The 15,825-nt window shown below is 40.1% G+C and overlaps 1 protein-coding gene across 1 annotated transcript; it reads right to left on the bottom strand.

Moving 5' to 3' along the window:
* Positions 1–2,052: 2,052 nt before the first annotated feature.
* LOC142492413 (uncharacterized) lies at positions 2,053–12,864 on the bottom strand. Its single transcript, XM_075595056.1, has 4 exons — positions 12,729–12,864; positions 10,311–10,418; positions 3,192–3,269; positions 2,053–2,828 (listed from the first exon to the last, which is right to left on the bottom strand). Exons 1-4 carry the CDS (start codon positions 12,862–12,864, stop codon positions 2,053–2,055), a joined length of 1,098 nt encoding a protein of 365 aa, XP_075451171.1.
* Positions 12,865–15,825: the final 2,961 nt, after the last annotated feature.

Genomic DNA, 15,825 nt, shown 5'->3' with positions numbered 1-15,825 from the left:
ATAAATTGTTTTTCCGGGGCAATCTTCCAGAAACCATAGGTGTGTTGTAGCTTATCCTGGTCACGTTCAAAAAAGTCATTACTTGATAAAGTGAATCTTATTGAGGAATTAAAATTCCGTGCATGCTTACGGTCTTGGTAATAAGGATATTTTGCTCGAATGAAATCATCGATTTGGCGTGTGCTTGCTTTCTGTCCGCGACTGTTCAAGATGGCTTCACAGATCATGTACTTATACCCTAAAAGGGGATTAATATTGTTAACGAATTCATCAGCCATGTCTGAGTAGCACAAAAGCTGTGTGCAGGTCTGTGTTATTTGCTCATCAAAATGAATGTGCTGAATGGCTAACAAACTCCTGTTTTTCCTTGTCAAGGTCAACAAAAGTAACTACTTTGACTCCTTATTTCAAACGCCAATTGGATTTGTTTGTCTAATTGGGTTAACAGTTGTGGTTCGTGATATGGGACTGTGGGAGAAACATTTCTCCTTCTTTTATCTCGTTTGTGAAAAACATCCCTAGACTGTGAATGCGTTCACATAGTGTTTTTTTGAAAACTAACAAAGACCAGTGTGTGAAAATATTTCTTAGCCAGGCATATCAGTAAAAACACACCTGCAAAAAGAAATGTTTTTTCCCCGCTTACATTTCTGTGTGTATGTGAAAGTCTGGTTAACTCCCTGTCTGCATGAGTTTAAATACGTGTGTATATATATATATATATATATATATATATATATATATATATATATAAATATATCTCTTATAAAAATATATATATATTTATATATAATATTTTATTTTTTTTTATATTGCAGGAGTACACACAACATTGATGGCATTAAGTATACCTTGTATGAAACCTATTTAAATGGTGAGAAACATGATTGAATTAAGTAATAAACATTTGTTTAAGCACAATACTGTTAGAGTCTCATACTTAGGATTTTTCTCAAACATTAGGCCTGTATTATTAAAATAGTGTGCTTTCACAAGGAAGCATGAAGTGTATTAGTTTGTGTATACCAGTTTATATAGTACTATATATATATATATATATATATATATATATATATATACACACACATATATACATATATATATACACATATATACATATATATATACACATATATACATATATATATACACATATATACATATATATATACACATATATACATATAGACATATATACATATATATATATACACATATATACATATATATATACACATATATACATATATATATATACACATATATACATATATATATATTCACACTCAAACACTCACACTCACACTCACTCAGTGTGTGTGTGTGTGTGTGTGTGTATATATATTATTATACATTCTGAGATGTTATAGAAACGAACACACAACTGATTAAAGGACAAAATTACAATGGCCAAGCAAGGCAAAGGTAAGTAATAATTTACACATAATCCTGCTGTACACGTACAAGAAAGATGTTTGCACTTACTTAGGTGTTTTAATAATTGCATGTGACTAATATGCATATGCAATTCTTACATCAATTAACACACCCAAATGCAATGTTTTGCTGCAAAGTCAATGGCAGCTTCTCTAAACTTAGCAACTGGCTCCTGGTGGACCATTACTGAACAGACGATTACAACATAAATATTTATAACACAATTAATTATGAGTGTTAACATTTCCAAAACTTCACGTGTACAAGAACATAGTTGAAAGTTTGGAAACAACACAGTCTTCAGCATACATACAATAGTAATTAGATAATCTGAAGTCAACAAAACAAGGCCAAAGACATATTTTCTGAATTATAACATTTATTTTTTTTGTTCCTTTTGCGAGCGAGTAACAGGCCTGCTTGTTGTCTCTTGAATTTTCCTTTTTCTTTTGCCACCAACTTTAGGCACAACAGAGCCACTTTGAGTGGCCTCTGGCACTTCACGGGCAGGGCTTGTGGCCAGTGACTGTTCACCTACGGGGCTTGTGGCCAGTGACTCACCTACAGGGCTTGTGGCCAGTGACTCACCTACAGGGCTTTTGGGCAGTGATTCATCTACAGGGCTTTTGGCAGCGATTCACCTACAGGGCTTTTGGGCAGCGATTCACCTACAGGGCTTTTGGGTAGTGACTGTTCACGGACAGGGCTTGTGCCCAGTGACACATGTGAGCAAGTTGGTAGACACTGCACAAGTGATGGTTGGTCTGTTTCATGTGTGTCTTTTGTTGTTTTTGACCAAAAACTGGTCAGTAGTAACTGCTTGTATTTTGTTTTTGTGGGCTCCTTTGTAGGTGTCAGCTGCTGATTTTGTACAGATGGCAGTGGTAGTATGTCGTCAGGAACCTGTACAGCAATCTCTGCTACTTGACCGGTAACATTTGGGCCTGGTGAATGAATATCAGATGAATGTGGTGAAAACTGACCTGCATGAACAGATCCTGGCTGGGAGGTGTTGAATTGTGGTACATTAGTCATTCTCCAGTAATTAGCTTGTGTTTGCTGAACAACTAATGCTTCGAATGAGGTGTTGATTTTTTGCAACTGTTTAGGCACTTCAATGAAGACTCTGTGGAGATGTGCCAATTGTGATACTGTTTCTTCCTGCAGTCCAATCATCCTTTCCAGCATTGTCATCATGTCTGAATGGCGACGATTTTCTGCGTCCACTATTTTTCCCTCTGAAGCTACAATTGCATCGTATGTGGAAGTTGATGGACGATTTGGCGGTACAACAGTTTCTATTGGCACCTCTTCATGGTCACATGATTGTATTTCAGTCTCTTCTGTGGCGTCATCCTCATCATACTCATCATCCTCATCACCATGATGTTCTAAAAAGAAATGTACACATTATTAAATGGCATGTTAATGTATGCTGTGTTACTATGTAATTGTACTATGTCCTAAGTAACACCTAACATGTTAGCATACGTTTTATAACCTCATTAAAAACTACCTTGACTTACGAATAATGTTTGGACTCAGTATGAAATATGAATGAATGAAAAGTTGCTCTAAACTCAGAAGTCCTACATGATAATTAACATCACTAACACAATACATGTTGCCTTACACTTAATTTTCACTGACACTAAGTAATCCTATTTAAAGAAGATGTGCAAAACAAATAATGCACATGACAACATAACATATAGAAGAGCACATATTATATGGCCAGCAAATGATACACTCACCTTCTAGTAGTGTTGAGCTGGCTGACCCAGGTGAAGACACTTGTTCCATCTCAGGTGACACATGTCCTCCAGGGGCAACTATATATAACAATAACATAAGTTTTACATTTACATGTGTAAATATTGAACAAACACTTATTGTATGTTCTGTATTTATGATTAACTAACAACACCAGTTCCTTAACCGAAAATGTGTGTGAAAGTGAACATAAATAGTTGTAATAACACTGTACATGCCTGTGTACTTAGAATTTTTGAGTTCCCTAACATACAACATACTATGTTTCTGCAGTAATGCGTGAGGATAAATAGATTAAATGAGTACATAAAAATCATATGTTGTGTAGTGATATCAGTATCATAATGTACATAACTATCATGAGATGACCATTCACAATGGTTATCATGAAGGTGGTCATATTGCAAAAAGTGTTGTTTTTGGTAGAGGATATGTGTGGTACATTAATCGAAGATGTGGCACACCTGAATGTGGCTGTGACTCAACAAGACAACACATGCAGTGTGTGATAATGTGTCTTTCATAGTAGTTCAACTATAGATATGAGTGAACTAATGTGTGACGTACGCTTTGATAAGTAATGAGTTGTTGGGGCATTTAGTAGCTAGAGTTAAGCTTTCAAATGAGTGTGATTAACTTCAGTTGTGCTATTCAGGTTGTAAGAAAGGTATTCCCTTCCCCAAAAAGCCTAATCAGCCACACCTTTCAATGACTTGAAACAGGTGCAAATGGTGTGAACTAAGTTGACCGTGAAATGAGGCTGTAATTAGTGTGTGTGCTGAACCCCACCCCCTCTGTTGAAGTGTATGCTGTGATGAGATATTAATTGCAGCTGCTTTAACACAATGGTAGATGAGCTAAGTAGTCATCTGCAGTGTTTAAGTTATGAAAACAATGACATAACATATGATACGTGTGCCTCATTATGCTGTCTGTATATGACATAAAGCAAAAATGGACCTTTTCATAAGCAACTATAGATGTGTTAGTGCCAGTGATGTTTGTAGGCCGTTACATGCAATTTCTTTGATGCATGCTTAAAATAGGCAGTAATGTCATGTTTGTCGGAGTAAAATCAATAAAATACACAATAATATGATACATATTTCTGTTCTGTACCTGTAGCTACTAATAATTTCTCATGAACATGTGTTACACGTGTACTACCCTGTTGTTCCCCATCTTCGCCCACCATCAATTGCTTCCACTGCAGCTATGCATTTTGGGAATTCACATGTAAATGAGCACGCAATGGCACGTGCTATATTAGTTACTGCTTTTAGTAGGACTACTACATATATGTCTATTTTGAGATATATATATACAGAATCAGACATATACATATATAGATGCAGGTATGCTTATATTGTGAAGACAGTATAAAAAGCAGTGTAAATATGCAAAATAACTGTAAGCAACGACACGCCTAGTACAGTAATATTTATCACCTGCTGGAAATTGTGACGGATAAATTCCAATGTCACGGTCACCAGCCAAGCCTTCCACGACGACGGTAAGTAATTTTGGCCGAAGCAGCTCCTCCAATGGAGTCAATATGAGACGTTGTGGTGTGGGCCCACCTCCAGTGCCAGTAGCATGCACGCGTTGGTCTTGTATTTTCTTTTTCAATTTGGACCTAATATCATCAAATCTTTTCCGACAATGATACTTGTCCCTGACACTATTCCCACAGGCATTGACACCAATGACTATTGTGTCCCACATTTCTTTTTTGCTTGCTGCACTTGTCCGCCCTTGAAAAACATATAAAAGATATGAGGTTAATTAATAATAATATAAGCACCAGTTTCCTACACTGCTAGCTGTTCCAAGAGATAGCAAACATGCTGTTTTATGTGTAATATGTGCAGCACATGAGCATTCACTACTAAACCTATACATGTAAGCAAGGTTGCATTCATATTGTATGCAGTTCTGGCAAATTGACCGGCTGTGTTTATTTGTCCTTGTAAGGCATGATAAAAAGCTGTGTTTCCACACTAATGAACATAGAAAGATATTGTGTACCCATATTTGCATATGAACAAAACTCAGATGACCTAGGATCACATGTATTTGAATAATAAATGTAAAGTTACACTTACCTACTAAATGTCCATAGAGACTGTCATAGTGCTCCAGAATGCCAGTGACAAGAGCCCTATTTTCCTGGTCATTGAAGCGAGGATTACGTGGCTTCTCCACACGTTTTTTCCGAGCAGGTTTAGGGTCAGAGCTTGGCTGGTGCTGACTGGACTCTCCTTCTTCCAATGGAAGAGCCTCCAAAAGCTGGCCACCAGCAAGCACGCCACCACCAGACACCCCATCAGCAACTGCGCCACCAGCAGCACTCCCAGCACCAGCACTCCCACTCCTAGCACCAGCACTCCCACTCCTAGCACCAGCACTCACACTCCTAGCACCAGCACTCCCACTCCTAGCACCAGCACTCCCAGCACCAGCACTCCCACTCACAGCAACAGCACTCCCACTCCCAGCACCAGCACTCCCACTCACAGCAACAGCACTCCCACTCCCAACAACAGCACTCCCACTCCCAACAACAGCACTCCCACTCCCAGCAACAACACTCGCAGCACCAGCACTCCCACTCCCAACAACAGCACTCCCACTCCCAGCAACACCACTCGGTGCACCAGCAACATCACTCCCCTGAACAGAACGTTCACTCCGACGCGTACTCGCACGAGTAGCACTCCCACTCCCACCAGCATCACTCTTCCCACGCTTTGCGGGCATACTTCCAGCACTCACAAAAAACAGACAAGAAATGTACAGGCAATCACACGACCCACTTCCACATATAAAACAAGACAAAGATGTAAACAAAACAACAAAGGACAAAGCTCACCCAATACACAACAAGTCTCTCAGTCAATATGCAAATGTTCAATCGTCCAGCTCTGTGCGTCTCTCTCTCTCTCACTCCCAACAACACAGAGAATGATTAGCAGTACACGTTGCCTTTAAATATGGCGCGCAATCAAAAACATGCTTGTTTCGCCTGATTCAGCAAGATTTGTGATTGTGCAACCTAACAGCACCCCGCCACGCACGCCGATACACCTGTGTGTGATCGGCTCATCATCGTGAGAGTGGGCGGATTTGTTTTCTGGTTGATTTTGAATGTATTCGGCACTTACTGCATACGGAGAGGGAAAAACGCCAATAACATGACTAATCGATAAGCTTGCCGATTTCACATAATCGTCGCTTACTGCATGAGGCCCTAAGTCTTTTTTAATCTGGTCAAATAGTGGGAGATAATTGTGTTGATAGAGGGATCCGTGGGAGCTTGAGATTCTTATACCAAGGTATTTGATATATGTGGTGCTCCACTTTTATTTTTAATTGGATTGCAATAGCTTCCACGTTGTGTCTGGAAGGGATATGTTCAGCGCTTCTGATTTGTCTATGTTTATTTTATAGTCAGACACAGCGCCAAACTGGTGGAGTACCTTTTGCAGGTTAGGTAGGGAGATGTGGGGGTCAACGAGGGTCAGGGTCACATCGTCCGCGAATAGGGAGATTTTGTATTCTTTTTCAGAGATCGAAATCCCCTTAATGCTTTTTTCTTCTCTAATTTTGTTTGCCAAGGGTTCAATTGTTAGGGCAAATAGGAGTGGGGATAGCGGGCAGCCCTGTCTGGTCCCATTTCTGATAGTAATTGGTTCTAATAGGCCTCCTGAGATTTTTACATGTGCTGTGGGATTTTGGTAGAGGGCTCTAACACCCTCCAAATAGGGACCACTAAACCCAAACTTCAGCATTGTTTGATCTAGGAAGGATGGAAAAATGCCTTTTAAGGCCAATAAAGCACTGTTATCAATGCTTAGTGAATTGCGCAGCAGTCTCTATCGGCCTTAAAAGCCACTTTGCGCTCTTAAAAGCAGTTATCACTGCTTAGTGCATAGCCCCCTAGGTCTGGAAGATAGAAACATGTCAGGACTGATATCTAACTTTTATATAGTCCAATGGGAAAGAGATCTGGGGAGGAGCTAGACCTGGATTTTTTGGTCGACATCATTCAGGCGGTTGCCAGATCCTCTATGTGCATTATGATAAGAGAAAACTCCTTTAAGGTTCTGATGAGGTGGTACTTGACCCCCACAAGGCTAGCTACTGTAGGTTCATCCAGGGGTAACCACTAATATGTCCAAAGGGATGTGGAGAACAGGCCACATTCCTGCATATGTGGTGGGGGTGCCCATTTGTATCAGCTTATTGGTTAGGAATCAAATTATGGTCTCAGAGATTTTTCGGTCTGGATCTCCCTCTGGATCCCTGGCTGTTCCTCTTAAACAAACCATGCCATGCCACCTCCTCACGAGACATGAGAATAACTTACTGTGCCACATGTCTTCAGTCACAAGAAGTGAATTAGCGGCAGTATAGATGCAATCAATTATCCCACCAATCTCCAAAGTTAAAAATAAAGTCTGGAATATTTGCTGCATGGAAAAGCTGGTCAGTCTTAACAACAACACCTGATCAGACTTTAAGAAGGTGTGGGTGCCATGGATTATGGGTGCTGGACAACCAGGAATAGATACCCACTCAATTCTGTTGTATAAACTGTTATATATTCCGGCTGTGTGATTGAATATTATAAGGTGATTTGTTCTGTATAACTGTAACTGGACGTCTACCCCCCCCCCCCCTCTGTCTTTATTTTTTGTACCCCCCTTCCCTTTTTTATTTTTTCCCACCCTCTCCCGAAAAATGTAAAAAAAAAATTGAGTTTAAAAAAATGGCTCAATTTATTAAAATAAGTATACCTGTAAAAACGATAATCAATAATCTCATAAATCCTTACAATTTGCAGTAAATTACTTTTCAATATTCAATAAAATCATCATATCTAAGAAAAGAAAATATTCGAGTCATTTTGATAAAGTTCCAAAGTTGGGCAGAAATGTTAATCCTTTAATAAACCAGCACCAGTTTTCACACGAGTCCACTGGAGTGTCGTCTCATTTTCTATTCCTGACATCCTGAATATGTCTATATTTACATTTTCTCCAATAATTTACTGTAGTTAAGTATTGCAATTAAGCTCTAAAATTATTTGTAGTGTATTTACAGTGTTTGCTTTCTTTTCTTTCTTTCTTTCTTTTTTTCGGGTTATTTATTAAATGAGATACTGCAAATTGGACAGTACCACCATGAAACTTCCAGTTAAGTAAGTAGGAGCCCGCTGCTCTCACAGAAACATGACGCTTAAAAGCTACAGTGTAGTTGTGAAGTGTTACTTACAGTAGAGGCAACGCTTATTCTAACATTTGCCTTAAACTAGCCGGGTTACATTCTGGGTATGTGCTGGGTATGTGCTGGGTATGTTCTGGGCTTGTTTGAGGCACGTTTAAGGCATTTCTGCGTTGACTAACGACCCATAGGATTAACACAGCAGGGATCCCTGGCAGTCCAATTCAGTTTGAATGAGACTGCCAGGGACCTCCGCTGTTAATCTGATAGGCCATTAATCAATGCAAAAATGCTGGGGCTAGTTTAAGGAAATGTATTCAGAATGTACCTGGGTGTACCTGGGTCTTTTGGGGAATTGCCACTGGTTTTTGTTAGAATAATCGCTGCCTCTACTGTAGTAGGACTTGTGTAACCCCCCCTCCCCTCTCCCCCACCACACACAATAGTAGTGCGTGTACCACAAATTGGAAACCCTCTGCTATAGAACAAAAGTGCAATAACTGGCCTGGAGTGGAAGACCATGGCTAAAATAAAATATGGCTTTTCCAGAATGAAGGATAGACTGAATGGAGTTTAGCTGCATTGGGGAACTAGATACTAATAATTAAAATATGATATTTAGATCATTATATAAAAGGTGCAGAGCATGTTAAACTTCTACAAAGTATTTTATAAAACACTGAAAAAATACTATGACATACATTTACCAATTATTTCAAATCTAAAGGGAATACTTGATTATCTATTAGTGACTTGCAGTGTTGAGTCAGGATAAAAATGTATCATTGGACTTTATTATTTATGTATATTGTATATTGTATATCCCAAAGGACAGAGAATGTTCATAAAAACTGTAAGATAATTGTAAAATTGAAAGGTCTTATGTTAAAAATGTGTCTCAATTATAGAAATGATTTCACTTTAAATAAATTCAATATTAGTCCTCTGGAGTGCTGCCTTTTTTTTCCTGTTTGGAAGGAGAATACATTGTTTTACCAATTATCGAGAGGACACTTTATTACCATGATGGCATCATGCTTATATTAGCAAAGAAACACCTTTAATATAAATGTCCTTCAATTTCTTAGCAAAGTTTAGGGAAAAAGCTATTTTAATATGGATAACTTGTGAATTAATATTTAAATGAAAGGAAAGTAATGTTGCCAATACTGAGTGAAACCAGAATGGAATATTAAATATTAAAAAGTAGGTCAGACTTCAGACTTAATTTTTCAAATACAATACTACAGGTCCCAGATGAATGAAATCGTTTGAATCAAGTAAATCCTGCATGTTGCTGACACACATTTAGAATGCCATTATTTTTTGATTATGTGAAGATTAATTATTCCTAATTTATTTATTGATATTTTACTCAATATACGTTGTTTTACTATATTGCACTGGCAACTAATCAAGTCCTTCAGGTCTAAAAATGATAAGCAATAGTATTATCTTGACTTTAAAAACTAATGTTAAAATAATTTGGGATATTGTACATATAATAAGTGTACATATAATACATAAATGAGTGCGTCTACTCTTTCACATTTACCTTCCATGTAACTAATATTGGCTGCACGTGCACATTAAATTGTTATTCATTTTGATATGAAATTGGTGATCCACCAACTCACTAGGACTAGGTACATCTACTTTCATGCTAATATTTCATTCTATTGAATTTGTTTGAAGTAGAAATATTAGTTCCAAACATATAGGAGACGGAATTTGTGGCTTGGTGAGTTTTCAGAAATGCAGCTTGACCTTTCTTGGACTAAATTCAAGTAGCCATGCTAGTCCAGTTGTAATAGTGCAAAAGAAAAATTACAACTACTTCAGTATTTGGTGATCATTTTTTTTATTTGAATTACCGAATAACATTTTAGGACAAGCTTTCGAGAGTTCTACTCCCTTCCTCAGGCCAAATAAGAGGTCAATTGCTTTACTGTTGGACAGAGTAAAAATCTTGAAAGCTTTTCCTAAAATATAAATTTGTCCAAATCAAAAAAGGTATAATTTAATACTAAACTTCTAACCTTTATTGCCTGTCATTTTAACATTTAAGAACCATCCCATTTTATGTATGTGAATAAAAATGACTCCTTATCTCTATAATTGTTATGTGTAGCTCCCAAATGTCAAATAAATACGACTGAGAAAATCTATGAAACACATTTGCAGGAGCTTTTTTCATATATATATAAACTTGCATGCATATAGCTATAACATTCAAGAGTGTTATTTTTCCATTAACTACTTACTATGAGTCTCTGTGTTTGGTATTACTATTTAAAAAGTGCTACCTAAAGCATTTCTGCAAAACAAAAATATCAGTAAGTGTACAGTTTATACACAGCAGAAGTAATAAGAATGATCCAGGCCATTCATCATTTTGAAGGCGATGCTTGCCTTCAAAGGAAATATATACTGATACTGTACAGTGTATACCGTATTTGTCATGAATATCACCTACATTTTGTATTGCGAGTTTTTTGTAGCAATGAGTGTTCATCCATGTGATTAGATGTCAGAAGTAAACAGATTGAAAGGAGATGCTTCTTTCCTTTGTGATCTTGTAAGTTATGCTATGGATATGCTGAAATGTATTACATACAGTACAGGTGTAGCAGCTGTTACTGCTCTCGCTAATGTGATGTGTTAAAACTGGTGCTTGATTTAATAGCAGCACTATTGAAAACAATGGATAAAGAGAACACATTCATTATTTAATGTGTTAGTTTGAGCATTATTATACGTTACTGGAGGTAACAACGTCTGCTACATCTGTACCCACACTTGCGACTGTAATAAAATCGGTCCCTTTCTCTTTTTTTTTTTCCTTTCTCTTCCTCCCCCATATTTCAGGTTGTGATCGAATATGTGACTAGTGGCCACTGGTGGAATTGCATACATTCGCACAAATTCTTTAACACAAACAAGTGAATATTCGCTAGCAAATTAAATAGAAAAGAAAACATACAAATTATTTGCCACCTAGATTTTGACACCTTTGCCCATCCATATTGCTGATCAATACAATATTGAGTATACTGTGGAAATAATGTAGTATAAACATTTTTTATGTGACCTGCAATCTTTATATATTACAAAGGGACTGGTGTATCATCATGTGACCCATTGACATATTTGATTCACTGTCCATTTAATGCAGATGACAGAGGTATTTCAGATTATTCAGGATAACCCAAACATTGTAAAAATCTGCACTGTTTTTCCATTATAAGCAGCATAGATTTTGTGTGAATGAATTGCTACATTTACAAAACCTAGGTAAGTCTCTGAGACATCAGGCAAGGGGCCCACGGTATAATAAAGAGTTGAAGAAGCTAGGAGTAAAGCTATGAGGAACATTGTATGCTGGTCCTGGGAGTAAGGCAGGATTGGGGGAGGGGGGTAAGTTACAGCGGCGAAGGGCTTAGAAGGGAGCAGATTTTTGGATGCTCTTTTGGCATCTGGATCTTTTTTTCCTTTAATGGCAGTGGGATATAGTGTCTCTGAATGTTTTTGGTTTGTTATATGCTAATACAAAATAGAAGAGAAAAAAAAGAAATGGAAAACAAGTGAAAGTGTACAGTCTAATTTTCTAAATTAAGGCGGTGGAGCAGGAATCGACTGATTCATGGCTGAATTCAGGGGAGTTGGGGTGGCAGTTTGATCAGTTCTGAGGTAAACTACCTGGGCTGAAACATTGGTCAACTACCATATGTCCAATAAATATTTAAATATTTTAATCAGGGCATATGGGAATTGGCTAAGAGGATAATAAAATGTTGGTTTTGACACTCCGCCTACTGTTGACTGAAAAGATGCAGAGGCTAGAAGGGTAATAATCATCACATTTTTTCAGAGCTAGGCAGGAGTCCCTGCCCAACGAACCTTAATCAGCAAATCTTGCATCTATTCAGACAATCTTGCCAGCTTTCTGTAGGTGAAATAAATGTGCAGATTGCAGTTTCAATTTGACACATTTCAGTATAACTTTTGCATTCCATACAAAATTGCACAGTAATCCTAACACTGTAGGATAGCCCCTCCCAAGACAATACAGTAGTAAATACACACACAGGTATGATAAAGGAGTATTTACTGAACACGCAACTTAATGAATAGCTATACAACATGGTACACACAATATTACATGGAGGAATGTCCCACAGTACTTGGGGTGCAGTGGCACCAGTATCCCTAGTGTCCTTTTCCCAATGTCAGTCCCCACCCAAAAGTATAGTGAGTAGCGCTACCCCTGAGGACCATTGGTGCACGTTTACCTCCCTGGGCACTTCTGTACCCTGGTAGCGCTGACTTCAACAGAAGGATCCGTCTGGTTCCCACGATGTGAGGTCTCTCAGACGTTCTCTGCTCCGCATGCTCCAATCCACTGCGTGGGCTGAACTGTAGTCCCATGCGGAGCCCTATTCAAGATAGCCACCACATTTAAGATTCAGTGCGCAGGCGTGAGACTTCGATGCGTATGTGGAACTATTTGAAAATGGCCACCGCTACTGGAGCAGCTCTCCGTCCATGCGGGGCTCCTCGGGTGGTTCCCATGCATCCCGCAGGCCTCTGGTACCAATCCTGTATTTAACAAAATAAAACATGTCCTACATTTCAATAAATACACCCCCCCACCCCCACCAGTGTAGAAATGGGCAAAACAACTATTATCCAGATATGGATAATAGATTATTTTCCAATTATTAAACACAACATTAGCCATGCAGCATAAATAAAGTAAATAAAAACAGTGCTACTTACCCCTGGCAATGTGAAGGACGTCCTCGTCAGCATATTGCAGGGCCATGTCCACCGATGTCAGCAAGAATACATAATAAATACAATCTAATGTCCCCTAGCCCCTTAATAACCTTAGCGGTAAATAACCGCTATAGTAATTAAGGCGTTAACACACCCTGCCCCACTACCCACCCGGGAGGCCTAACACCCACCTCAGACCCACTATACCCACCCTTCACCCATTCATTGGTACAGTGGGTAAATCATGCTCATATAATATGGGCATGATTTCCCACTATAACAAGAAATGGTGAAGAATTAAAAAACAGGCCCAAATAAAACACATAACATTGCCAAATAAAACACAGTACATAGCAACTAAATACATAGCAAATGGCAATAAAACAATTGAATGGCACAGTGGGCACATCGTGTCCATATAATATGAGCATTATTTAACACTATGTCAATCAATGGTCAACTTTAAAAAAACAATCACAACCAATCTCCTATGCATTCCAACTGTCACGCTGTGCTCACCACAAACAAGGCGGGACCACGGAGCTGAGGTGGGAAAGGATATTATGCCACCCACAGCCACGGGAGCACGTCTGTCTGGAATGTAGAGTTTGTCTGGGTACCCGAGTCGGGGTTGGAGAGGTGTGGATGGTCGATATACTTGCCGGGGTCAGAGGAGGAGAGGTATGGAACGTTGCAGGTACTATTAGCAATGCCTGGGTTTAGAGAGAATAAAATCGTCGTAGTCTGTTTGCGAAGGTCAGGTTTGGAGAAGAGCGGGTCATTGTGGAAAGCCGGGTTGGTACACAGGAAGATAAGCAGCAAGACAAGGAAAGATTGTGGAGGCAGAGACGAGGTGAGTGCAACACAACTTGAACTATGCTCAGCCGATTTGTCAGTGGGGCAGCTGAGCATATGTAGGAGAGAGCGTCCAATGAGGTACCTGCAGCGTGGAGGTGTGTGCAAGCTGAGGACTGTGGTAGGGCAGGGTGCAGGTGCCAAGGGCAAGTTTGAGTGAGGAGGTGGACCTTTGTTGGAGCTCATGTGCGTGAACCGTGCACGCTTGTGATCGGCGTTATTAAGAGGTGCAAGCATACGTGCGCCAGTGCAGCCGTGGCCGCCCGGCATGGGAGGAGGTGGGAGTGAGTGGCGCGGAGGAGCCCGTGGCGGTGAAGGTGAGTGGGGAGCATGCCGACGGTGGCATAGCTCCCTGAGCCTCACAGTCCCCCCCCCACTTCAGAAGTGACCTCCAGGTGCTTCCAAGCCGGTTTAGAAGGAGGCTTCAGATGGAAAGCCCGTATGAGTCTGGGGGCATGAAGGTGCCGGTGGAGAAACCAAGACCGTTCTTCTGGTCCAAAGCCTGCACTGCCCCTCTGGAGATCCTGGAATACACAATAGCCTGGACTTCGTACTCCTGTTGCCCTTGTACGAGTAGGGGAGGAGGTGGTGAAGTGGTATCAGGGAAGCGATTGATCTGGAATGCAGGTTTAAGCAGTGAGACATGGAAGACTGAGGGAATCTTCATTGAGGGTGGAAGACGCAGTTGGTAGGCCACCGGGTTGATCTTTTGTATCATTGGATACGGGCCGAGTAATCTGGGTGCCAGTTTGGGTGTGGCCACCTTGAAGCGTATGATTTTTGAGGATAGCCATACCCTGTCTCCTGGGCTGAATTCCTGGATCGTGTGATGGTGACGGTCTGCTTGGATCTTTTGTCTATTAGTTGCGACTCTCAGATTCTCCTGGATCTTTTTCCATATGTCCTGAAAGAGATGAATTTGATTATCCATGGCTGGTACCTCCGAGGAAGAAGAGGCAAATGGCAGTCTGGAAGTGTGGACTCTATAATTAATAAAAAATGGGGACTCTTGGGTGGACTCGTTACGAAGAGAATTATGAGCAAATTCAGCCCCGAGCAGGAGATCCACCCAGTTATCCTGGGTGTCGGAAATGAAACAACGCAGATACTGCTCCAGAGTTTGATTCGTTCTCTCCGTCTAACCGTTTGTTTGTGGATGGTACCCTGATGAAAAGTGTAAGGAGATGCCCAACCTTTGAGAGAAAGAACGCCAGAATCTGAAAATGAATTGTGGCCCCCGGTCAGAGAAGATGGTCTGAGGAACCCCATGTAGGTGAAAGATCTCCTGAACAAAGATATCTGCGAGCTTGGAGGAGTTAGGAAGTCCCTTTAATGGGATAAAATTTGTCCGCTTAAAAAAGCGATCAACGATGCGAGAATAGTGTTCATCCCCTTGGAAGGTGGTAGATCTACTATGAAGTCCATATACAAATATTTCCAAGGACGGTCTGGAATCGGGAGTGGCTGTAGGAGTCCCAGGGGTCTGCTTCGTGGCGTTTTGTTACGGGCACACATAGCACATGCTTGGACGAACTCTTTGATGTCTGCCTGTATACCTGGCCACTAAAAGGTTCGCTGTACGAGGTTGGTGGTCCTACGAACGCCTGGGTATCCAGACGATTTAGAGGAGTGACACCACTCAAGGACCCTTTTTTGGTATAGAGGTGCGGTGATGAGGTGGCCCTCTGGGACTTTGAGACCCTCTGGGACATGGGATTGATCCAGACGGATCTCGTCCATAACATCAAAGGAGTT

This window comes from Ascaphus truei, chromosome 4 (assembly GCF_040206685.1).
Source record: "Ascaphus truei isolate aAscTru1 chromosome 4, aAscTru1.hap1, whole genome shotgun sequence".
In the NCBI taxonomy this organism is placed as follows: Eukaryota; Metazoa; Chordata; class Amphibia; order Anura; family Ascaphidae; genus Ascaphus; species Ascaphus truei.
This window is presented reverse-complemented; position numbering and strand designations above follow the sequence as displayed.

Excerpts from the sequence above, each read along its gene's own strand:
- LOC142492413 (XM_075595056.1), bottom strand. The coding sequence starts at position 12,864 with ATGGGACTACAGTTCAGCCCACGCAGTGGATTGGAGCATGCGGAGCAG. Across the intron at positions 10,419-12,728 it reads GTACAGAAGTGCCCAGGGAG|GAAAAGCTTTCAAGATTTTT; the intron begins GTAAACGTGCAC and ends TTTATATTTTAG. Across the intron at positions 2,829-3,191 it reads CAGCTCAACACTACTAGAAG|AACATCATGGTGATGAGGAT; the intron begins GTGAGTGTATCA and ends ATTTCTTTTTAG.